The sequence below is a fragment of a genome, unplaced genomic scaffold (genome assembly GCF_019419815.1).
Source record: "Pyrus x bretschneideri cultivar Hongxiangsu unplaced genomic scaffold, Pyrus_bretschneideri_v1 Contig83, whole genome shotgun sequence".
In the NCBI taxonomy this organism is placed as follows: domain Eukaryota; kingdom Viridiplantae; phylum Streptophyta; class Magnoliopsida; order Rosales; family Rosaceae; genus Pyrus; species Pyrus x bretschneideri.
The window spans coordinates 1,629,564-1,655,757 of NW_025999824.1; the positions used below are offsets into that span (position 1 = coordinate 1,629,564).

Here is a 26,194-nt window from a genome sequence, read left to right on the forward strand (position 1 = left end):
TTTGATTAAAAACACATTCTAAAGGTTTTAGTTGATGAACAGGTGAATCTATAACTAATTGAAATTTTGATCATTTGTTCAATTCTTTGATGAGTATATTCCATTTTCATTTTATATTAGTTAAGCCAGCTTTTGGTGGTCAAATTGCGGTTGTCGAATTGTGGTGAATCGGTTCTTTTGTCGTTTATGTACATAATAGATTTGTGTTCCCAAGATTATTCTTTGTGGAATCGACCTTTTGATAGGTTTACATACACTGGCATAATTTAATGTGTTTTATTCTTTGCAGATGTGCCACAAGCACGGTTTGATGCATCGGGATCTCAAACCCAAACCCGAGAAGTATTTGTTTGAAAACAAGAAGGAAACAGTACCTTTAAAGGCAATTGATTTTGGGTTGTCCGTATTCTATAAACCTGGTAAAGTCCTCCCCAGACTATGGCATTTGATTTTCTCGTTCTGATTAGTTTACTAAGCCATTTTTTTTTTTTTTTGGTTTTTTATGTATTTCCAAGTGAAGTATTTAGTGAAATTGTTGGAAGTTCCTATTACATGGCTCCTGAGGTGCTTAAAAGCAATTATGGTCCTGAAGTTGATGTGTGGAGTGCTGGAGTTATACTCGATATCTTACCTTGTGGTGTTCCACCATTTTGGGCAGGTTTGTGTGTGTTTGTATATGTGCGTCACTTTAAACATTTCACTATAGTATAGATACAACTGGTAATGTACAGTAGTTATATTCTTATAGAGGATGTACAATATATGGTTATTCCACAGCGTATATTATACGCACTGGTTATAAATGCATACATGCATGTAGGATGTGCATACACAACTAGGAATAGTTTCTCGACTAAAGTATGTAAAAGCTGTTTTGATCTTTCTTAATTAATGCTGTTCTCCAAGTTAACACTTGTACACACACTAGATAGTATGAAAGCATCATCTATCCATATTTGCACTGAAGAAATTAAGTGGGGAGCGCTGTTTTAAAGTTCACATTCGCCAGTCGTACCTTAGTTTTTTGCTTGCACTGTGCATCCATCCATGGACCAGGGGTTGGTCAAAATATTATCCAAACACATTGTATTTCATCGACTTTGTCAACAAATAGGAAGTTGGCATTACTACTATTAAAATACGTGCTTGTGTCTCATATATTCTTAGGTTGGCAACTTATGTACTAACAAAAAATGATGTGCTGCAACCATGTTTACACACCCATACACTTATATCTGCATACATGAATTTTTGAGACCTGTTGAAAATAATTTCTCACTTTTTGAATTTCTTTTATTTCCTATCGAATTTCCAAGCAGTCTGTTGTCGATTTTAAGGGGGACCCTTGCCCTCTGGTTTCTCATAATGCAAAACACCTTGTGAAGAAGATGCTCGTCCTTAACAAAAGCAGAGGCTTACAGCTTCGGAAGTTCTAGGTAATGTTCAGTTCTCTTGATGATTATCATCATTGTTTAATATTAAGGATACTTTTTTTGCTTGATGAATTTGGAAAGTGCCAAACATAATGTTATGAACGTACATCTTATTCTTGGTTGCAAAATGCAAAGAAAGCTCCAAGTGTTTCTTTAGGTGAAACTGTTCGGTCAAGGCTCAAGCACTTCTCTGTTATGAACAAAACAAGCTCAAGAAAAGCGGTCTCAAGGTACTCTTTCAAGTTTGATAATTTTCTCGTAACACTTTGTCTACTTTTTGTGGTCTATTGTACATTTGATATGTATGTGTCCTTGGTTACTAATGTTTTCTTTTGGTTCTTTTTGAATTTTAAATTAACAGGTTATAGCTCAGCATTTGACGATGGAGGAAATTGGTGGCATACAGGAGGGGGATTTAAGCACATGGATATTAACAATGGTAAGACTAACATTGACGAGCTAAGAGTTGGGTTGCATAAACTTGGCCATCAAATTCTTGATGGGGATCTTCATATTATGATGGAAGCTGTAAGTATTATCTTTTCTGTAGTTTATGGTTTGGTATGTTAGAGGATTAATTAGTTACAACCTGTTGGCTAAAAACATTATGTGGTTATTTCGTAGTGCATATTTATACACACTGGTCATAATTGCATACTTGAATGCAGTATGTGCATACTCACCTAGGATTAGTTTCTCGACTAAAGTATGTAGGTGCTGCTTTCCTCTTTCTTAATTAATGCTGACACGCGCTGACCCTGATATTGCTCGAATATCAGGATAGACACGTGATGGCCGACACCCGAGGGTGACGAAAGCCATTAATTGATGCAAAAGCTAAGAATGAGAAATAAATAAGGGTTATGAATTGAAATACAATGAATTAACCACTTAGGAACGTGTTCAGAGCATACAGCTAATTAGAACACTAAAAGAAATAATATAAAATTAAATGAATAAAGGATTGGGTCCTACACCGAGATGGCTCAAAGATGGCGATGTTGAAGTGCCTTGACACCGGGATTGTGTGCCTCGATTCTAAGACCTGAATGAGGGCGCAAAACAAAGGTGAGTGAACCAGGTTCATATATATAATAATAATAAAATAGTTATCAAGATACTAACCCCCACAATTTATATAAAGAAAACTACTAGCATAATAAGTGATAGGTTTACTGAAAACCCTAGCATGCCAAAAACATCTCAAAAGACATATCGCAGAAAACCTTCGCGGAAATCAAAATATCAATCGTCTCACAGATCGTCTCGTAAGCGCGGTGTGCTGCTAGTAAGATCACTGAATAAATATAACTCCCGGCCCTATGCCTGCTCCGTGTCCCTCAGCCCGTAGCTATGGATTATATCTCCCGGCCTAACTACCAACAACAGGTCCTCGCCCCATGCGGCATAGTGTCCACTAAGTACGCACAAATAGTTACGCCTCTCATAAATAACCACTTCATAGTATAAAGTCATCCATCCTCTATACTATCAAGAGGCATTTCTAAAACATGTTCTAGCATCCTATCGTCATCCATCAGATAGTCTACCAGTTCATGGTTTCTATAGAAAATACAATATATCAAACTATAGCTCAATATAGGCCAAGAATTTTCCTCACAAAATAACGAGACGATAATCAACATTTCAATAAACCTGCTTAACATAAAATCAATCCATAAACTCGTAAGGCATGCTTTTCATTTATGCAATTAAACTATGAAATCATGTAATTTTAGAAGGGGTCCATTCACAGATACTCCGTCGCAGCAGAGTTGTGTGGAAAAGGATTAAGGAAATCCCCACTAGCAAGTTCACCTAAGCACAAAAATGTACAATTTATCAAACTATGCCCAAACGGTAGAATTCTAGGAAATGGACGCCAAAAACGGATTCGGAACATCAAAATTGGCCTTGTAAAGATTTTGGGTTTTTGGGTCCTAAGGTTTTTGGTTAAAAAGGGTTAGGGTGAAAATGGGTGGTTTGAGCTTAAGTCCAAACCAACACACACACAAGCACGGCACAACACACACACACACGCACGTGCACCACACACACTCACACATCACATGGACACACACATGCACATGCTACACACATGCACGACACGCACACGCATGTGCATGCACGCGCACGCGCACGCATGTGCATGCACACAGTCCATATACACACGCACCCACTCACGCATTGCACAGCCCAAAGGCCTCACACAGGGGGCCGGGCTTTAAGCCATTTCTAAATAAAAACAGCCCAAGGCCCTTTGGGTCATTAAAATAAATAACAAAAATTAATTAAAAGAAAAAGAATGGGTTGGGTTTGGTCTACGGGCCCAAAGCACGTGCGTGTCCTGAACAGCCTGAAGGGCCTGCATGCTGACGGAAACAAACGGAGAAGAACGCCGGAGCTTCTACAACTCCGGCCGACTGCAAACGTACACCTTAGGCTCTGATCTAGGTACCAAAATGAAGTACTAGACGAGAGGAGTATTTTCATACATTTGGTTCACCGTGGAAGGACCTAAGATAAACGGATAGCTCCTCGACACTCACGGGCTCGCCGAAGTTGGGTGAGTTTTCTCCCGATTTGATCTTGCTCTAAAAACCTTGGAAATGACGAAATAAAACTCATTAAAACTCATCCACACCTCGTGTAAAAGGATTAGAGAGAAAACCAAGGCTAACCTAACCGGAACAATAAGAAAATATCGCCGGAGTGCTCATTGGTTTCGCCGTTCTTCGCATGCGACCAGAGAAAGAGAAACGGCATGATGATGATGATGATGATAACGACACTGTTAACGCCAGGGAAGGTGGTGTGGTGATGGATGAACACGGTTGTAGGTCCCAGGGTGAGAAGATTTCGAGAGATACGGGAGAGAGTGCAAAGAGTTGAAAGACAGAGAAGAAGTATACGGGATAGGGAAGAAGGACAGGGAAAGAGATGGAAGAGTGACGGGAATGGGGGACACAAAAACAGAAGGTGGGCCCCCTTGAGCACACCAACTAAGAATTAAAAACCCACTTTTAAATAAAATGGGGGTGGAGTATTACAATCTACCCCCTTATAAAAAATTTCGTCCTCGAAATTTGAAATAACTTACTACACTGAAAAACTCGAAAAACAAATAGGGAGAAGAAAAATATATATGTATGTAACGAAGAAATCAAGTAAAAGTGGTTTCACAAAAAGGGAAATGCCATCCCGTCGCGATCGGGTTGCAATAATTCCATCTTTCGTGCCTCCAGGCTCATACCTTCTTTCCCCATCAATGTAAAAATAGAAATATACTTTAATAAAAAATATAGTCGAAAAAACAAAATAGCTTAAGGCCAAAAGTAAGAACATAAAATAAGATAACGTCAAAATAGATGAGTACTAACATATAGATCGAAAACTCATGCTGAACTTAAAACTGAAAATGGAAATACTTCCCTCAAAACATTTTAACTTCGAAAATACAAATATACATATATATATATATATATATATATATATAACTGTGAAGAGGTAAGTTAAAATACTTGTACTAAAAACCAAAATCGAGAATGGAAGTGAGTTTAGCCCAAGAATTCGTAACATCACCCATTACATGAAAAATTATCTTTAGGTCGAGCACCTACAATGACTAATCCGCAGCACTATCGTTGACGGGTCTTCCTGCCCACTTGCTTAACGAATCCAACAAATAAGTTATCAATATCATAGACTGCAGCCTGCAATATCGATCGCACATCCGTTGTCTCGATAAACAAGCAGTGATTTCCTAAGGGTGTACAATTTCGCATATCATAGGATTGATCTTCCGAATATTAGTCCACAATACTCTTCTGTTAGCCAATGTTGCCCGTGGAAAACTCTCGTACCTGGTTGCAAAAGTGTCGTACCCAACTAAACAAAGTAAGAATTATAGTCGTAACAACTCCATCTAGCACCTAGCACACCATCATCTTCGGTTCTTCAAAATGTGACCAATCAATTCAGCATAAAGATAGTGATGCAATCTGCTGATAACCTGTACTACAATCTTCACCAATCCCTTACCAAAAAGACGGCTCAAACCTCACACCCACGTGGAGCTTTTCTGGTAAGCCTGATAAGCTTGTGAAAAGGTTATGCTCCTAACGTTCCTGTCTGAATTGTTAAGAATTGGGCATACACTTCTGCCGAATCGATCGATCGTGAATTCCTCACTGATTAAGCGAGAAACCATGTCGAGAAGGCTGAAAGAACACTCAAGAATTTGAGGGTCAAAACAAGTCCATTACAATCCAAAGTACAAGGTATCGAGATTGAACTAGAAACCATGCCAAGAACAAAGTTTTTTTTTTTTTTTTTTACTCTAATGTAATGTTCCGGCATGATCCAGTTTCACATTGAGAGACGAAAAAACGAAAGAAGGTGAAGATGCAGAAATAGAAGTCATTGTTTTATGATTATTTTGCAAATCATCACAGTATGGTCAACTGATTTCTTAGGCAAAAAGGAAATAGGTTCAAGCTCAGGAATAATTAAGAACTGATAATAAGATTTGACAAGGCCAAAGACAATTTGAAATTCACAATACTTTGTGAAAGTTGTTTCAAAGTTCAAAAATTAAACATAGAACCTCTGAATTAACAGAACGACGAAGAAGAAAGATACAAGGCAGTCTGCGTATGCATACGGTAACACGATTGGCTATCAGAAAGTGATGCCCTTGAGCAAACCAAGGCACAATGATTCTAGAGAAGTTCAATGTAAAGCTCGATCTTCGTACCATGATGAATATGGTGGAATCTCAAGCCATTACACTGAAAAATTACAAGGCTGAATAGTTAGTGGACAAGAGTATTGGTTAGTTGGGCTATAAGTAAAAGGCTAAGTTCACCTTATCGGAAAGTACGTGGATAAGGATCTAGGATTTACTGCCGAGTACCAGACCCAGGTGAAGTTCAAGGAGTCTGTATATCCAAACAAGACTGGATCTTCATCATCCCAATCCAACTACAACAACAAGAATCGTAACTACTTTTAGAAATTGGTGAGAATAGCATCCGTTACTAAGGAGTTTCCCAAGAAAAGCAATTAATGTAAATGAAGTCGACACTCGAAGAATTTGGTGTAAAGCCGACAGTCAAAGTTTAAGGAACTTGACTTCGGGGTTGGAGTAAGTAAGAAGGTTATCGATAAAACAATTGCCAAAGATTCATTCTACAGATTCACACAAGTTTCTTCAGTGGTAATGAGTTTGAGAACATTGATTTGCTCCCACCAACTAGCACTTACTAACCGCCTTCACAACTAACACTTACTCGCTTTCTCAAACATGCACTTTGAATATTTTAAGTAGTTGTCACTACGATATGACTCTGCCCGCCATTCTTGGGGAACGCATGTTGCAGAGTGATATCACCGTTTCAAAACTCCAGTTGGTCTTAACTAACTCGTACCACTAAGATTTTTCCGTTTCCCAAGATTTCGATGTAGAGCCGACTCTGCCCCCAATTCCTAAGGAATGCATGTTGCATAGTGGCATCGCCATTTTGGATCTGTTGCTGATCTTGACCAAATTTCCCCAAATTGAGATTTCTAAAACACGTCGCTTCCAAGTAACACAGATTATGCCTGCCCTTCCCAAGAAATGAACGTCATAGAGTATCGGTCTGATGTTGAAAGTCGTTCAACAACCCATTACATCACCGATGAGGCACAATCCCGACACAAATTACTTCTTCTTCACTAGGATGAGATAATTCATAACATGATGAGGATTGCACAACCATATCGAAAAGATAGCAAATCTGAAAGTCATGATATCCAAATGATGTCATGACTGACACAGTACTAGAGTAACAGAAGATTCTAAGTATGCTCTGAACAAAACCATGCTCTGATACCAATCTGACACGCCCCGACCCTGATATTGCTTGAATACCAGGATAGACACGTGATGGCCGACATCCAAGGGTGACGAAAGCCATTAATTGATACAAAAGCTAAGAATGAGAAATAAATAAGGGTTATGAATTGAAATACAATGAATTAACAACTTAGGAACATGTTCAGAGCATACAGCTAATTAGAACACTAAAAGAAATAATATAAAATTGAATGAATAAAGGAGTGGGTCCTACACCAAGACGGCTCGAAGATGCCGATGTTGAAGTGCCTTGACACCGGGATTGTGTACCTTGATTCTAAGACCTGAATGGGGGTGCAAAACAAAGGTGAGTGGACCAGGTTCATATATATAATAATATAAAACAGTTATCAAGATACTAACCCCCACAGTTTATATAAAGAAAACTACTAGCATAATAAGTGATAGGTTTATTGAAAACCTTAGCATGCCAAAAGCATCTCAAAAGACATCGCGGAAAAACATCGCGGAAATCAAAATATCAACAGTCTCACAGATCGTCTCGTAAGCGCGGTGTGCTACTAGTAAGATCACTGAATAAATATAACTCCCAGCCCTATGCCAGCACCATGGTCTCTGCGCCCGTAGCCAGACATTACCAACTCTCGGCCCAATGCCTGCTCCGTGTCCCTCCTCCAGTAGCTAGGGATTATTTCTCCCAGCCTAACTGCCAACACCAGATCTTCGCCCCAGGCGGCATAGTGTCCACTAAGTACACACAAATAGTTACGCCTCTCATAAATAACCACTTCACAGTATAAAGTCATCCATCATCTATACTATAAAGAGGGGTTTCTAAAACATGTTCTAGCATCCTATCGTCATCCATCAGATAGTCTACTAGTTCATGGTTTTTATAGAGAATACAATATATCAAACTATAGCTCAATATAGGCCAAGAATTAATTCCTCACAAAATAACGAGACTATAATCAACATTTCAACAAACATGCTTAACATAAAATCAATCCATAAACTCGTAAGGCATGCTTTTCATTTATGCAATTAAACTACGAAATCATGTAATTTTAGAAGGGGTCCACTCACAGATACTTCGTAGCAGCAGAGTTGTGCGGAAAAGGATTAAGGAAATCCCCACTAGCAAGTTCACCTAAGCACAAAAATGTACAATTTATCAAACTATGCCCAAACGGTAGAATTCTAGGAAATGGAGGCCAAAAACGGATTCGGAACATCAAAATTGGCCTAGGAGAGATTTTGGGTTTTTGGGTCCTAAGGTTTTTGGTTAAAAAGGGTTAGGGTGAAAATGGGTGGTTTTAGCTTAAGCCTAAACCAACACACACACACGCATGGCACAACACACACACACACACACACGTGCACCACACACACTCACACATTCACACAAACACACACATACACACAAGCACGGCATGCACACGCATGTGCATGCACTGCACGCGCACGGGCACGCATGCACACAATCCACATACACATACCCATTCACGTACTGCACAGCCCAAAGGCCTCACACAAGGGGCCGGGCTTTAAGCCATTTCTAAATAAAAACAGCCCAAGGCCCTTTGCGTCATTAAAATAAATAACAAAAATTAATTACAAGAAAAAGAATGGGTTGGGTTTGGTCTACGGGCCCAAAGCCCGTGGGTGTCCTGAAGGGCCTTCATGCTGACGGAAACAAACGGAGAAGAACGCCGGAGCTTCTACAGCTCCGGCCGACTGCAAACGTACACCTTAGGCTCCGATCTAGGTACCAAGATGAAGTACTAGACGAGAGGAATGTTTTCATACCTTTGGTTCGCCGTGGAACGACCTAAGATAGACAGAAAGCTCCTCGACACTCACGGGCTCGCCGGATTTGGGTGAGTTTTCTCCCGAGTTGATCTTGCTCTAAAATCCTTGGAAATGACGAAATAAAACTCATTAAAACTCATCCACACCTCCTCTACAAGGATTAGAGAGAAAACCAAGGCTTACCTAATCGGAACAATAAGAAAATATCACCGAAGTGCTTCTGGGTTTCGCCATTCTTTGCATGCGACCAGAGAGAGAGAGACGGCATGACGATGATGATGATGACGGCACTGTTAACGCCAGGGAGGGTGTTGTGGTGATGGATGAACACGGTTGTGGGACGCGGGGCGAGAGAATTTCGAGAGATACGGGAGAGAGTGCAGAGAGTTGAAAGAAAGAGAAGATGTGAGGTATACGGGATAGGGAAGAATGACAGGGAGAGAGATGGAAGAGTGACGGGAATGGGGGACACAAACACAGAAGGTGCGCCTCCTTGAACACACCAACTAAGAATTAAAAACCCACTTTTAAATAAAAATGGGGGTGGAGTGCTACAAATGCTCTTCTCCAAATAGCACTCCTACACACTCTGGATGGTATGGATGCAATATCTATCTATATTTTCACTGAAGAAATTAAGTGGGGGAGAACTATTTTAAAGTTCACATTCACTAGTTATGCCTTATCTTTTCGCTTGCACTGTCCATCCATGGACTATGGTCGGTCAAAATATTTCCAAACACATTGTATTTCATCAACTTTGGTATCAAATAAGAAATTCGCATTGCTACTATTAAAACACGTGCTTGGGCGTTGTATACTCTTAGGTTGGCAATTTATCTACCAACAAAAAGTGATGTACCAACAAAAAGTGATGTGCTGCTACCATATGTACTCACCATATATTTATATGTTCATGCGTGAATTTGAGACCCATTGAAATGAATTTCCCACTTTTCTAATTTCTCTTCATTTCTATCGAATTCTGATTACTTTCTGGTTTTCCGAGTGCTTGCATCTTTGACAGTTTCGGACTTTAATCTATTATCTTGCTGTGCGGAAACAGAACAAGGAGTTGCACAAGCAATTATACGGTCTGTTGTAGATTTTAAGAGGGACCCCTGGCCTCTGGTTTCTGATAATGCAAAAGACTTTGTGAAGAAGACACTTAATACTGATCCAAAGCGGAGGCTTACAGCTCCGGAAGTTCTACGTAATGTTAAAGAGACTTTTGTTGCTTGAAGAATTTGGAAAGTGCAAAACATAATATTATGAACGTACATCTTATTCTTGGTTCTTTGAGTGCAGATCGTCCTTGGTTGCAAAGTGCAAAGAAAGCTCCAAATGTTTCTTTGAGCTCCAAATGTTTCTTTAGGTGAAACTGTTCGGTCAAGGCTCAAGCATTTCTCTCTTATGAACAAGCTCAAGAAATGTGCTCAATGTAGTTTTTTTCAAAGATCTATGTTTGATAATTTTTTTTCATAACCTTTCATCTGCTTAATGTATTCTATTCTACGTTTGATATGTATGTGTCCTCAGTTACTAATGTTTCCTTTTGGTTCTTTCAGAAATTTAAATTAACAGGTTATAGCTGAGCATTTCTCGATGCAGAAAGCTAGTAGCATAATGGAGGGTTTTAAGTGCATGGATATTAACAAGGGCAAGTTAACATTGACGAGCTAAGAGTTGGTTTGCATAAACTTGGCCATCAAACGGTTTCAGTTCGGTTTTTGAGAAATTTACACCTGTTATAGCTTAGTGAATAAGCACTATTGTTATAACCTGTTTGGAGTACTCTTGTTTTCGTAAATATGAAAGTATCAATTGGGCAAAATTTCATCTATAATCTGATGCCTAAAATTATCAACCCCTTTTATTTCAAAAGCTATGCCAAATTTGAATTAATTAACACTAATGGTTTCCTCAGTGATACAATCATCCGAGTCGATGATTGGGAAGAAGTGTTGGGATATCATCGTTCAAGCCCCTTGTCTTGACAAAACAAAATTATTTGAGACGAAGATCAAAAAGTCGTCTATTTAGACCAACATTGAATCGGAGTTCACAATGTAGCCTTTGAATGCCTCTGAAATTACTACTGTCATGCATGCTCAGATGTTGTAGAAGAAAATAAATTAACAAATTAAGCCTCATGACCAAAACAAACAAATTAATTTGATATTCAGTCGAATTAATTCGTGTTCCAGTTTCGATTTTCGGTCCCTATCACAAATAGCTCAATTGTTCCCCAAAGAAAAACTAATTGAAAGCAGTGAGAGTGAATAAGAATAAAAAAACATATAGATAATAAATTTCCATTCACTACAGCAGTCGGTTAAAACAAGCAACAAGCAGTCGGTGGGTTGCATTTTTGGAGAAATTAAAATACATAACTCAGAAATTTCTTAACAAACCACTAATGCTTGTTCATGACCTTCACCGTCTCTCTCCGCAGATCGTTCCCCAGCTCCTCGGTCCTTAACCGAAATGCATCCCTGAATGCTTTGTCAGTTTCTTCATGGATCATAAAATCCGGCACCCAAACATTCTTGATTATCAACTCATTCAAAAGATTGTAGTCGTCATAATCTTCCATAACCACCGCACTGGTGTTTTGTTTCCTGAGTGTTACCACTGCACGGTTGAATACACTTTCTGCTTTGACAGAGTCAAACGGTTTGTTCTTGTGTGACTTGCCACCATCCATATACCGTTGCTTTCATGACCTTACGTAAATGCCTAAGGGAGCGAGGTCTCTGCTTCGGGGGAAATCGGAAAAAGTTGCCAGCCACAACTTCACCCTGAATAAGGGTGTTGGTGGGAGCAGGCGGGGAGAGTACTGGACAATGTAGGGATAACCATGAGGAAGAAACTGAGGAAGAGAAATCCAGATTTTGATGAGAAATGTTTGAGAATCTTGCGGAGACCTGAAGGCTGTTACTGTTTCGGGCAGAAAGGTAGTATGGAAGAGACAAAGAAGCCATGCTGTCTGAAGGTGGTGGTGATAGTGGTAGAGGTCAGCCTTCATTTTATAGGCAAAGTCAAATGGGGGAGGGTCGAGATTAGGGTTCATTGATGATGAACAACCACGAAAGAAAGCAACTCGGAGCTGTAATGGAGGAGTCAGTGCGGACGGCGTTGGGAGGAGGAGGATGAAAGCGACAACCTTCGAGTTCAAAGTTTCTGAGTTTCTGTTGACAGAAATAAAGAAGGGAAAAGATCCTTCTCAATTGGTTTTTTTTTTTTTTTTTTCTTTTTATTTATGAATTTATGTATGTTTATTTTATTTTATTTTAATAGAAACAATTTTATTAGAACTCTTCTTCTGTTTATAGATACAATACGCTATTGATGAACCAAATAAAAATATACAATTTAAAACACAATTCATCAATTTTGCAAAAAAAAAAAATACATACACAATTGATCATTTCAAATTCAAGACATTTGAGTTGTTAGAGAATAAAAGTTGGCAATGGAATCCACTTTATATACATTAGAAGAAGTGTAAGAGTAGGAAGAGCAGTATTGTCACATCCCGACTTGGGCGGGACCATTTTCCGGGCCCACTCCACCACCGTAGCACGATATTGTCCGCTTTGGGCTTATCATTCCTTCACGGTTTTGTTTTTGGGAACTCACGAGCAACTTCCCAGTGGGTCACCCATCATGGGATTGCTTTAGCCTCTTTCTCGCTTAACTTCGGAGTTCCTACGAAACCCGAAGCCAATGAGTTCCCAAAAGGCCTCGTGCTAGGTAGAGATGAGAATATACATTTAAGGATCACTCCCCTGGGCGATGTGGGATGTTACAATGCCCCCCCTTAGGGGCCCGACGTCCTCGTCGGCACACCATAACCAGGGTTAGGCTCTAATACCAATTGTCACATCCCGGCCCGGGGCGGATCACTTCCCCGGCCCGCTCCACCACCGTAGCACGATATTGTCCGCTTTGGGCTTACCATTCCCTCACGGTTTTGTTTTTGGGAACTCACGAGCAACTTCCCAGTGGGTCACCCATCATAGGATTGCTTTAGCCCTCTTCTCGCTTAACTTCGGAGTTCCTACGGAACCTGAAGCCAGTGAGCTCCCAAAAGGCCTCGTGCTAGGTCAAGATGGGAATATACATATAAGGATCACTCCCCTGGGCGATGTGGGATGTCACAATCCACCCCCCTTAGGGGCCCGACGTCGTCGTCGGCACACCACGACCAGGGTTAGGCTCTGATACCAAATTGTCACATCCCGACCCGAGGCGGACCACTTCTCGGGCTCGCTCCACCACCGTAGCATGATATTGTCCGCTTTGAGCTTACCATTCCCTCACGGTTTTGTTTTTGGGAACTCACGAGCAACTTCCCAGTGGGTCACCCATCATGGGATTGCTCTAGCCCTCTTCTCGCTTAACTTCGGAGTTCTTACGGAACCCGAAGCCAGTGAGCTCCCAAAAGGCCTCGTGCTAGGTCAAGATGGGAATATACATATAAGGATCACTCCCCTGGGCGATGTGGGATGTCACAAGTATACATCATTTTAATTAGAGGGAAATTATTTGTATTAATTAACTTTCAATTATAGATGTCTCATATTAATTTTTCTCTTTTCATTATAATTTTTTTTTTTTAGTGTAAATGTATCTTAAAAGCTCGATAAGCTTGTTTGAAATATAGAATACGCGTGTCCGTGTAGTTAATATTTTGTATATTGACCATGATACGTATTCGATCAATATCTAAAAGTATCGGGCAAGTATCATATCCAATTAGATATAAGAAAGGGAATACGTGACCAAACAGAAGTCTTCGTAAATGATAGGTGATAACATCACAGTTACCATTCTTATCCGAAACTGCGCAATGGGGCTTGAATCGAACCCATCACAATGGACTATCGAGGCAAGTCACACTAGTCGGCGGGATTCGTTCCGTCGAGGGAGGCCCGATTGTCCTCCAAGAGAGAGACTGTACCATTTAGGTTTTGGCTGAAACAAAAATTCAACTTTATTTTTTGGTCAAAATCTGATTTTTGTTTTCAGACGGTTTGCTTGAATTCGAGAAGAGAAGGAGAAATTTTTTTTGTCGGAGAAGGTTCCTATGTTACGTGCCTGCTCAAATGTTCATGTAACATAAACAAGGTAGATACCTTGATTTGTCAATTTTATTTTTCACGCAAAAAATTTTCTACAGCATCTAGGTTTGTTCATTTTAATCTTTTTGTTTGAGGCTAAAATTGGTTTGTTTAGAATGGCTAGCTAAAATAGCTTGAAGCACTTTTGAAAATTTAGGTCGTACATAACCAAATTAATATGATCTAATTATCTAAACTGGGGTGTGGTTTTTATTTTTTATTTTTTTTGCAATAGCTGGGAGTAATTCATAGAGGGAAACCCAAAGTTACATGGTATTGAATGCTAACAACTAATTAATATGATATAATCGCAAGTCTATGAAAAAGAAAAATAAATGCAAGTTTTGTTAAGAAAGGAATCTTAGATTGATTTGTCAAATATTATAGATTGATATTTAATTACCTATTAGGTTATCAGTTAGTCTTATTTGTAGGGAATAGAATAGGAAACAAGTCATGTAAGACTTTTTATAAAGCTGTAAATCCCGTTAATGTCAATATACAGAAATTCATTCCTATATTTTATGCTTTTTCTATGATGGTACCAAAGTGAACGATATCTGGGAAAATAATAGGCAAAACAACAAACATAAACCCTAACAGACATCGCTATGGGCGATACATCAGAAAAGCCAACCTCTTCAGGCATGGCTTCGCATCAAAAGTGGGAAAATCCCAATCACCCACTTTTCCTCCATCACTCAGACCAACCTGGTGCAATACTTGTGCCGCAGTCTCTCGTGGAAGATAACTATGGCACATGGGTTCAATCCATGACCATGGCTTTGACAGTAAAGAATAAATTAGGGTTTGTTGATGGAACGGTCAAGAAACCTCATGAAGAACAATTTGAAGAATTACAACAATGGAATCGATGCAACAACTTGGTAAAAACGTGGTTGCTTGGATCCATGTCCAAAGAAATTTCATGTGCTTTTTTAAACACATAAGCATTTTAATTTTTTTTTTTTCTACCAAAGATGGTTATAAGCAATATTTGTGATATGAACACTTTTAGTTATTTTAAATGCAACAACTAAAGTTTTATGTTTGGTGGAAAATAATAAATGAATGGAGAGAAGTGATGCAAGATATTGATTTGCGCTACTCATTTTCAAGGACAATATTGATCGATTTTTGAATTTCGAGGGTTATATTAATTGAGTGGGTCAATTTCAAGGGCTATTTGTAATAAAAACACAAATAATTATGAGTTTTGTAAGCATTAAAAGTTAACTTTTGAGTGTTAGTGGAACACACTTAACAAGTGCGAAAGATAAATTGGAAAAAGTAAATGAGGAAGACAGCTAACATTCCTCAAAACAGAAAATTCTAAGAGAAGCTGATTCCTATATGTTCAAGTCACCACAAAAAAGGATGGAGGCAGATTGTCTGCCCTCCTGTTACCGTACCCTTCTCATCCCCTTTTATTTATGCGATCACGGTTAAGTCACGTCAACAATTTATATTGATTATTTATAGAGATAATAAGATAAAAAGTAATAAGAATATAAAATGTTAACGTAACTTAACCGTAACCGGACAAATAGGAGAGGATGGGAAGGACACAATAACAGAACGGCAGACAATCTGCCTCCAAAAAGGATGGCAACTTATACACTTTGTAGTTGTATAAAATCCATAATGCACATCTTTTGATATGCTCTACCGATTCAGGTGATACTCAAACAAGAGACTCCCTGATTTTTAACTGTATCACAAACAATAATGAATTTGAATCAGATATTATTACTAGTCTATTGTGAGGCAAAACCCACTTTTTTTTGTTTAGTGTATATAATATCATTTGTTAAAAAAACACACATTAATTATGAAAATCTTAGAGTATTTTTTCGTGAAAATTGAATAATGTACGTTAATTCTACTAATAAAAGCATCATTCATCTCAGAGGAGTCTCTCTCTATTCCACCAATCCACCAAAACCTTCTTTCCCCATTTCCTTAAATCACATCTCTCGTTTCAAATTTTGTTCATCATCCAAAAAATTTCTCAATTCAATTGGTTACCGAGCAATTCGGATCTCGACCTAAAAAATCCATCTCTTGATTTTGCCCAAAAACCTCATATTTCGAGTTCGATACGAATTCTGACACGATTATGGCTCCCAGACCGATTTTTCAGATATGGGTAATTCCTGTTCGGATTTGGATCCTCTCCTGAGCTAATGGAGAGAATCCTCCTGACCAATCATCGTGGACCGTTGGGTTTTTATCCAACGGCTACAAACAGAAGGGTCCCTTCAAAATTATAATGATTGTAGCCGTTGGATAAAAGTCCAATGGCCCACGATGATTGGTCAGGAGGATCCTCTCCATTAGCTCAGGAGAGGATCCAAATCCATTGCTGTCCGACCCCCCCAAATGGGTTCGCCATTGAAAGACGATGGTAAGTGCTGTCCTTATCACCTTTGCACCGATAAGGACTCCTGCAAGTCATTCGCCTGCACCAATAAGGCTTATTACATTGACACCTCATATATTGTTGAACTCCACATACTTAATACATCCCACATTTTGTTTTTCAATTAAAAATTAGCTTAATACACCACATCTTTGCTTTTTCAATTACCAAAAGGGCTGAAGAATTGGTACATGGTTAGAGGTTAAACTTCATAGCACAAAGAAAAAAATAATGCATATTAACTTTGAGAAAAGTTCCTAAGAGAGATGCATTTAGGTAATAATTCTGTCACTATTATTTTCCTTAGATGCAATGCTGAAAATGATCCATGCATTTTCTCGAATGTTCAGAAACTCTCTGCTTTATATAACTAATCATACCATGTTCTGTTAATCGAAAGACATTAAACCTGTAAGCAACTGAGGGTAGTAAACTATCAGTCTTATTCAAGATATGCTAATTTTGTAGAACAATAGAAAGGCCTCCTATGAATACCTCCTTTTTTTTTTTTTTTTTTTTTTTTTTTTTTTTTTTTTTTTTTTTTTTTTTTTTTGGAAATAACAAGGAAGAGACAGAGAAGGCTCGCAAACATTCTCTAAAAGTATTTATGCCAAAAAAGGGTGTCTGGGAGGAACAAAAAAAGGTGAACCCATAAATACCCACAAGAACGTTAGAAAACAAAAATAATTACCCATGTTGTTGAAGCTTCTGAAACATCAATTTCATGTTTCATTCGTCAAAAATTATTTTTCTCAATAAACGAGTTTGTAGTTTTATTGGTTAGGGTTTTGGTCAACAATGGAGAGTGAGAGTGGTTTTGATAGTTGAAGAAGATCAATAATACGTCAAAAGTGATTTGGAGTGCATTAGAGATTTCTGTTTTTTTCTAAATCTAAGAAGGTCGAAATTATCATTGCATAATAAGGTACATAAGTCATTTAATATTAAATTTTAATGTAAGGTGCATTCAACATTATGTGTGGTGCTAATAAAAAAAAACTTTGATTTATTTAAGTACTTGTTTAGTAGTGATAAACTTTGATTAAAAACACATTCTAAAGGTTTTAGTTGATGAACAGGTGAATCTATAACTAATTGAAATTTTGATCATTTGTTCAATTCTTTGATGAGTATATTCCATTTTCATTTTATATTAGTTCAGCCAGCTTTTGGTGGTCAAATTGCAGTTGTCGAATTGTGGTGAATCGGTTCTTTTGTCGTTTATGTCGGAATAGATTTGTGTTCCGAATATTATTCCTTGTGGAATCGACCTTTTGATAGGTTTACATGCACTGGCATAATTTAATGTGTTTTATTCTTTGCAGATGTGCCACAAGCACGGTCTGAAGCATCGGGATCTCAAACCCAAACCCGAGAAGTTTTTGTTTGAAAACAAGAAGGAAACAGTACCTTTAAAGGCAATTGATTTTGGGTTGTCCATGTTCTTTAAACCTGGTAAAGTCCTCTCCAGACTATGGCATTTGATTTTCTCGTTCTGATTAGTTTACTAAACCTTTTTTTTTTTTTTTTTTTTTTTTTTATGTATTTCCAAGTGAAGTATTTAGTGAAATTGTTGGAAGTTCCTATTACAAGGCTCCTGAGGTGCTTAAACGCAACTATGGTCCTGAAGTTGATGTGTGAAGTGCTGGAGTTATACTCGATATCTTACCTTGTGGTGTTCCACCATTTTGGGCAGGTTTGTGTGTGTTTGTATATGTGCGTCACTTTAAATATTTCACTATAGTATAGATACAACTGGCAATGTACAGTAGTTATATTCTTATAGAGGATGTACAATATATGGTTATTCCACAGCGTATATTATACGCACTGGTTATAAATGCATACATGCATGTAGGATGTGCATACACACCTAGAAATGGTTTCTCGACTAAAGTATGTAAAAGCTGTTTTGATCTTTCTTAATTAATGCTGTTCTCCAAGTTAACACTCGTACACACTCTAGATCGTATGAAAGCATCATCTATCTATATTTGCACTGAAGAAATTAAGTGGGGAGCACAGTTTTAAAGTTCACATTCACCAGTCGTACCATATTTTTTTTGCTTGCACTGTGCATCCATCCATGGACCAGAGTTGGTCAAAATATTATCCAAACACATTGTTTTTCATCGACTTTGTCAACAAATAGGAAGTTGGCATTACTGCTATTAAAATACGTGCTTGTGTCTCATATATACTTAGGTTGGCAACATATGTACTAACAAAAAGTGATGTGCTGCAACCATGTTTACACACCCATATACTTATATCTGCATACATGAATTTGAGACCTGTTGAAAATAATTTCTCTTATTTTCTATCGAATTTCCCGCGGTCTGTTGTTGATTTTAAGAGGGACCCTTGCCCTCTGGTTTCTCATAATGCAAGACACCTTGTGAAGAAGATGCTCGTCCTTAACCAAAGCAGAGGCTTACAGCTTCGGAAGTTATAGGTAATGTTCAGTTCTCTTGATGATTATCATCATTGTTTAATATTAAAGATACTTTTTTTGCTTGATGAATTTGGAAAGTGCCAAACATAATGTTATGAACGTACATCTTATTCTTGGTCCTTTGAGTGCAGATCATCCTTGGTTGCAAAATGCAAAGAAAGCTCCAAATGTTTCTTTAGGTGCAACTGTTCGGTCAAGGCTCAAGCACTTCTCTGTTACGAACAAAGCAAGCTCAAGAAAAGCGGTCTCAAGGTACTCTTTCAAGTTTGATAATTTTATCGTAACACTTCGTCTGATTTTTGTGGTCTATTGTACATTTGATATGTATGTGTCCTCGGTTACTAATGTTTTCTTTTGGTTCTTTTTGAATTTTAAATTAACAAGTTATAGCTCAACATTTGATGATGGAGGAAGTTGGTGGCATACAGAAGGGGGATTTAAACACATGGATATTAACAATGGTAAGACTAACATTGACGAGCTAAGAGTTGGGTTGCATAAACTTGGCCATCAAATTCTTGATGGGGATCTTCATATTATGATGGAAGCTGTAAGTGTTATCTTTTCTTTAGTTTATGGTTTGGTATGTTAGAGGATTAATTAGTTACAACCTGTTGGCTAAAAAAATTATGTGGTTATTCCGTAGTGCACATTTATACACACTGGTCATAATTGCATACTTGCATGCAGGATGTGCATACTCACCTAGGATTAGTTTCTGGACTAAAGTATGTAGGTGCTGCTTTCATCTTTCCTAATTAATGCTCTTCTCCAAATAGCACTCCTACACACTCGGGATAGTATGGATGCAGCATCTATCTATATTTTCACTGAAGAAATTAAGTGCGGAGAACTGTTTTAAAGTTCACATTCACTAGTTATACCTTATCTTTTCGCTTGCACTGTGCATCCGTGGACTATGGTTGGTCAAAATGTTTCCAAACACATTGTAGTTCATCAACTTTGGTATCAAATAAGAAATTCGCATTGCTACTATTAAAACACGTGCTTGGGTGTTGTATACTCTTAGGTTGGCAATTTATCTACCAACAAAAAGTGATGTGCTGCTACCATATGTGCTCACCATATATTTATATGTTCATGCGTGAATTTGTGACCCATTGAAATGAATTTCCCACTTTTCTAATTTCTCTTCATTTCTATCGAATTCTGATTACTTTCTGGCTTTCCGAGTGCTAGCATCTTTGACAGTTTCTGACTTGAATCTATTATCTTGCTGTGCAGAAACGGAACAAGGAGTTGCACAAGCAATTATACGGTCTGTTGTAGATTTTAAGAGGGACCCCTGGCCTCTGGTTTCTGACAATGCAAAAGACCTTGTGAAGAAGACACTTAATACTGATCCAAAGCGGAGGCTTACAGCTCCGGAAGTTCTACGTAATGTTAAAGAGACTTTTGTTGCTTGAAGAATTTGGAAAGTGCAAAACATAATATTATGAACGTACATCTTATCCTTGGTTCTTTGAGTGCAGATCATCCTTGGTTGCAAAGTGCAAAGAAAGCTCCAAATGTTTCTTTAGGTGAAACTGCTCGGTCAAGGCTCAAGCGTTTCTCCCTTATGAACAAGCTCAAGAAATGTGCTCAAGGTAGTTTTTTTCAAAGATCTATGTTTGATAATTTTTTTCATAACCTTTCATCTGCTTAATGTGTTCTATTCTACGTTTGATATGTATGTGTCCTCAGTTACTAATGTTTCCTTTTGGTTCTTTCAGAAATTTAAATTAACAGGTTATATCTGAGCATTTGTCGATGCAGGAAGCTGGTAGCATAATGCAGGGATTTAAGCGCATGGATATTAACAAGGGCAAGTTAACATTGACGAGCTAAGAGTTGGTTTGCATAAACTTGGCCATCAAACGGTTTCAGTTCGGTTTTTGAGAAATTTACACCTGTTATAGCATAGTTGATAGGAGCATATTCATGCGACTTAAATGGCTTGTTCTCGTGCATTTACGTTATGTTTCTTTAGTTATTTTAGTACTTTAAGCTATTTTCGTGGGTTTGTAGGTCCAAAGGGCTAAAGGAGCAAAAAGATGCATTTTGGAGACTTTTGGAGCACTTTTGGGCTAAGGATGGATAGCCTATGCTTGGAGCCAAAGTGTTGGACGAAATTGAAGACCTAATTGAAGACCAAAGTGTTGGAACCTTGTTCCCTTTAGTTTTAGGACATTTAAACCTCTCCTATATCCTTAGCCGTGCATAACATTCCAACATTCCACTCCTTCATTTCAGCCACACTCCCACATATCATTACTTATCATCACCACTTATCGCTTATCATAAATCATTACTTATCATCACCACTTATCACTTATCATAATCACATATCATACACTTATCATCACCACTTATCACTTATCATAATCACCCATAATCATTCACATAAATCAGCCACATGCATTCACTCTTCATAATTCAACCTAGCTGTCATGTTTCCCCTTTCATCATTCCCTCACATTCTTTAAATCAGCCAACACATGCTTACACATGCATTTTCAGCACCAAAGAATCATTGCACATGCATTTCCAACCCACATGCATCATTAATCATTCAAACATGCAGCCACATTCACTTTACCTAGCTGTCATGTTCCCTCTCCCATCCATTTCATCATTGCACCAACCAATCTAGTTGTCATTACACATGCATTCCCTTCTTTAATCATTCCTAGCTGCCATTCACATGTTCTCCCATCCCTTCTCTCCCTATAAAACCATGCATTGCATTCATTCAAAGGATTCATTCCCATTCATTCTCATACATTCTTCCATTTCAGAAATTCATTCATTCAAACACACATCCACACCATCAAACTATCCTTAGACCTTGTGCTACAACGAAGAGGAGGAGAAGAGTGCCTAAACGTTCATACAATTCAAGTTTGAGTTGTTGGAATGTTTAGGTGTTTCTTTTCCTCGATTACAATGTTTAATTTCAATTCTCTTTGTTTTGTACGTATGAGGAACTAAACCCCCCCTTGGCTAGGGGGGGATTCGAAATATATGTTTATGCTTGCATTTTGATTTGATTACTTCTAATTGCGTTTCATAAGTTGTGGATTCAATTTGTTTAACTGTTTGATTGATAACTTATTTATGTATGTTTATTGAGAGTACACGCTTAATTTTCATGCATGAATATGACGCTAGAATATAAGTGAGTTTCACCTAATAGTTACGAACTTATATTCACAAGTAGTGGAGGTTGCTTATAAACAATCGCGTTAAACGAATTCTTGGCATAAGTTTCATGCAATCATAGTAACGAATGCCTCGTCAACACTTATAATTTTCATAGAGCGTAATGATTCTTGCTTGTATCTCTATTATGCAATCATGTAGGGGACTTGTGGGGAATGTTTTGGGTTGTCGTATGCAATCATCCAATTCAATAACGTTAGGAAGATTTGAAGGTTAATTAGTGCAATCACGGTTAACCTGGGGCGTTGAGAATTCATGGTTTATTGAAAAGCAATTAGAAATCGTTTTATATGCAAGTGTAACATGTGTGGAGATGAACCCCTTAGCTAGCCATCCCATCCATTCAATTCCATCACATTCATCTTTAAAATCTGTTTTTAATTACAATCTGTGCATTTTAGTTAATTTCGTCAAAAACTCAATCCCCCTTTACTTTAGTGTCCAATATAGTTAGAAAGTGTCTTAGTTTGTGTTTCTAAGTGTTTTGATTCAAGTTATTACCCAAATTCGTCCAAAGTACTCAAAGTGCTCAAAACTGCCCAGAAAGTGTTTTTAAGGCAGTTTTGAGTGTTTTGGTGTTGTTTTGAGTCTTTTGGTTTGTTTTGGTGTTTTAAAGTTTAGTTTTGCATTCTTTGAGTCTAGTATAGTGTTTTATATTGTGTTTTTACGTTTTTGAGTGAAATCCAAGTGATTAACAATCCCTCCTAATCCCCGGTCCTGAACGATCCCTACTTACATACTTACTACAATTGTCAAAAAGAGGGTTTAATTTGTGTGCGTATAATTCTCGCATCAATAGTGAATAAGCACTATTGTTATACCCTGTTTGGAGTATCCTTGTTTTCGTAAATAAGAAAGTATCAATTGGGCAAAATTTCATCTATAATCTGATGCCTAAAATTATCAACCCCTTTTATTTCAAAAGCTATGCCAAATTTGAATTAATGAACACTATAAAATGGTTTCCTCAGTGATACAATCATCCGAGTCGATGATTGGGAAGAACAGTAGGGATATCATCATTCAAGCCCCTTGTCTTGACAAATCACACAAGGGAAAACAAAATTATTTGAGACGAAAATCAAAAAGCCGTCTATTTACAGCAACATTGATTCGGAGTTCACAATGTAGCCTTTGAATGCCTTTGAAATTACTACTGTCATGCATGCTCAGATGTTGTAGAAGAGAATAAATTAACAAATTAAGCCTCATGACCAAAACAAACAAATTAATTTGATATTCAGTCGAATTAATTCGTGTTCCAGTTTCGATTTTCGGTCCCTATCACAAATAGCTCAATTGTTCCCCAAAGAAAAACTAATTAAAAGCAGTGAGAGTGAATAAGAATAAAAAAACATATAGATAATAAATTTCCATTCACTACAGCAGTCGGTGGGTTGCATTTTTGGAGAAATTAAAATACATAACTCAGAAATTTCTTAACAAACCACTAATGCTTCTTCATGACTTCCACCTTCTCTCTCCGCAGATCGTTCCCCGGCTCCTCGGTCCTCAACCGAAGTGCATCCCTGAAAGCTTTGTCAGTTTCTTCATGGATCATAAAATCCGGCACCCAAACATTTTTGATTATCAACTCATTCAAAAGATTGTAGTCGTCATAATCTTCCATAACCACCGCACTGGTGTTTTGTTTCCTGAGTTTTTCCACTGCAGGGTTGAAAACACATTCTGCTTTGACAGAGTCAAACGGTTTGTTCTTGTGTGACTTGCCACCATCCATATACCGTTTCGCTTTCATGACCTTACGTAAATGCCCAAGGGAGCGAGGTCTCTGCTTCGGGGGAAATAGAAAAAAGTTGCCAGCCACAATTTCACCCTGAATAAGGGTGTTGGTGGGAGCAGGCGGGGAGAGTACTGGACAATGTGGGGATAACGATGAGGAAGAAACTGAGGAAGAGAAAGCCAGATTTTGATGAGAAATGTTTGAGATTCTTGCGGAGACCTGAAGGCTGTTATTGTTTCGGGCAGAAAGGTAGGATGGAAGAGACAAAGAAGCCATACTGTCTGAAGGTGGTGGTGGTAGTGGTCGAGGCCAGCCTTCATTTTATAGGCAAAGTCAAAAGGGGGAGGGTCGAGATTAGGGTTCATTGATGATGAACAACCACGAGAGAAAGCAACTCGGAGGAGTAATGGAGGAGTAAGTGCGGACGGCGTTGGGAGGAGGAGGATGAAAGCGACAACCTTCGAATTCAAAGTTTCTGAGTTTCTGTCGACAGAAATAAAGAAGGGAAAAGATCCTTCTCAATTCGTTTTTTTTTTCTTTCTTTTTATTTATGAATTTATGTATGTTTATTTTATTTTATTTTAATAGAAACAATTTTATTAGAACTCTTCTTCTGTTTATAGATACAATACGCTATTGATGAACCAAATAAAAATATACAATTTAAAACACAATTCATCAATTTTGCAAAAAAAATTAAAAAAAAAATACACAATTAATCATTTCAAATTTAAGACATTTGAGTTGTTAGAGAATAAATGTTGGCAATCTAATCCTCTTTATATATATTAGAAGAAGTGTAAGAGTGGTACGAGCAGTATACATCATTTTCATTAGAGGGAAACTATATGTATTAATTAACTTTCAATTATAGATGTCTCATATTAATTTTCCTCCTCTCATTATTCTTTTTTTTTTTGTGAAAGTGCAAATGTATCTTAAAGCTCGATAAGCTTATTGTAAATATAGAATACGCGTATCCGTCTAGTCAATATTGTGTGTATTGACCATGATACATATTCAATCAATATCTAAAAGTATCGGGCAAGTATCGTATCCAATTAGATATAAGATAAGGAATACGTGACCAAACATAAGTCTTTGTACATCATAGGTGATAACTTCAAAGTTACCATTCTTATCCGAAAACGCGCAATTGGGGTTGAATCGAACCCATCACAATGGACTATTGAGGCAAGTCACTCCAGTCGGCGGGATTCGTTCCATCGAGGGGGACCTGGTTGTCCTTCAAGAGAAAGACTGTACCATTTAGGTTTTGGCTGAAACAAAAATTTGACTTTGTTTTTTGGTCGAAATCTGATTTTTGTTTTCAGACGGTTTGGTTGAATTCGAGAAGAGAAGGAGAATTTTTTTTGTCGGAGATGGTTCCTGTGTTACGTGCCTACTCAAATGTTCATGTAACATATACAAGGTAGATACCTTGATTTGTCAATTTTATTACGCAAGAAATTTTCTACCCAAATTTTGCGATTTTGAACAGCATCTAGGTTTGTTCAGTTTAATCTTTTAGTTTGAGGCTAAAATTGGTTTGTTTAGAATGGCTAGCTAAAATAGCTTGAAGCATTTTTTGAAAATTTAGGTCGTACATAACCAAACTAATATGATCTAATTATCTAAACTGGTCTGTGGTTTTTATTTTTTATTTTTTTTGCAAGAGCTAATAGTAATTCATAGAGGGAAACCCATAGTTACATAGTATTGAATGCTGACAACTAATTAATATGATATAATCATAAGTCTATGAAAAGAAAAATAAATGCAAGTTTAAAAAACCTAGCTCTCTTCAAACCCCTTAAGCTAGGTGTATGTATCCTTTAATGTACAAGGACAGAACACCACCAAACCAAAATAACTTAGGGTTCGTTTGGATGTACTTTTAAAATAACTGAAAATGTTTTTAGATAAAATGTTATTGGGTTCCAAAAGCACTTAAAGTAATTTCTATAAGAAGCACCAGTTATGTGCTTCTTCCGGAAAGCACTTTAAGCGCTTTTCTATGATTTGCTTACAGTTTTACTAAGGATTGTTCAAAAATATTTTCACCAAAAATACTTTTAGTCATTTAAAAAACACATCCAAACGAACTCTTATAAGCTTTG

General features: G+C 37.7%; 1 protein-coding gene and 1 long non-coding RNA gene across 2 annotated transcripts; one reads left to right on the forward strand and one right to left on the reverse strand.

Annotated features, from left to right (window-relative positions):
• Positions 1 to 552: 552 nt before the first annotated feature.
• LOC103936343 (calcium-dependent protein kinase 20-like) lies at positions 553 to 20,986 on the forward strand. The gene is made up of 5 exons (XM_048576040.1): positions 553 to 658; positions 1,795 to 1,872; positions 20,354 to 20,506; positions 20,602 to 20,715; positions 20,842 to 20,986. The coding sequence occupies exons 1-5, from the start codon at positions 553 to 555 to the stop codon at positions 20,847 to 20,849; spliced, it is 459 nt and encodes a 152-aa protein (XP_048431997.1). The 3' UTR covers positions 20,850 to 20,986.
• On the reverse strand, positions 8,232 to 9,563 carry LOC125473367. The gene is made up of 3 exons (XR_007255275.1): positions 9,289 to 9,563; positions 9,103 to 9,209; positions 8,232 to 8,443 (listed from the first exon to the last, which is right to left on the reverse strand). It is a non-coding gene; the product is annotated as an uncharacterized LOC125473367 (long non-coding RNA).
• Positions 20,987 to 26,194: the final 5,208 nt, after the last annotated feature.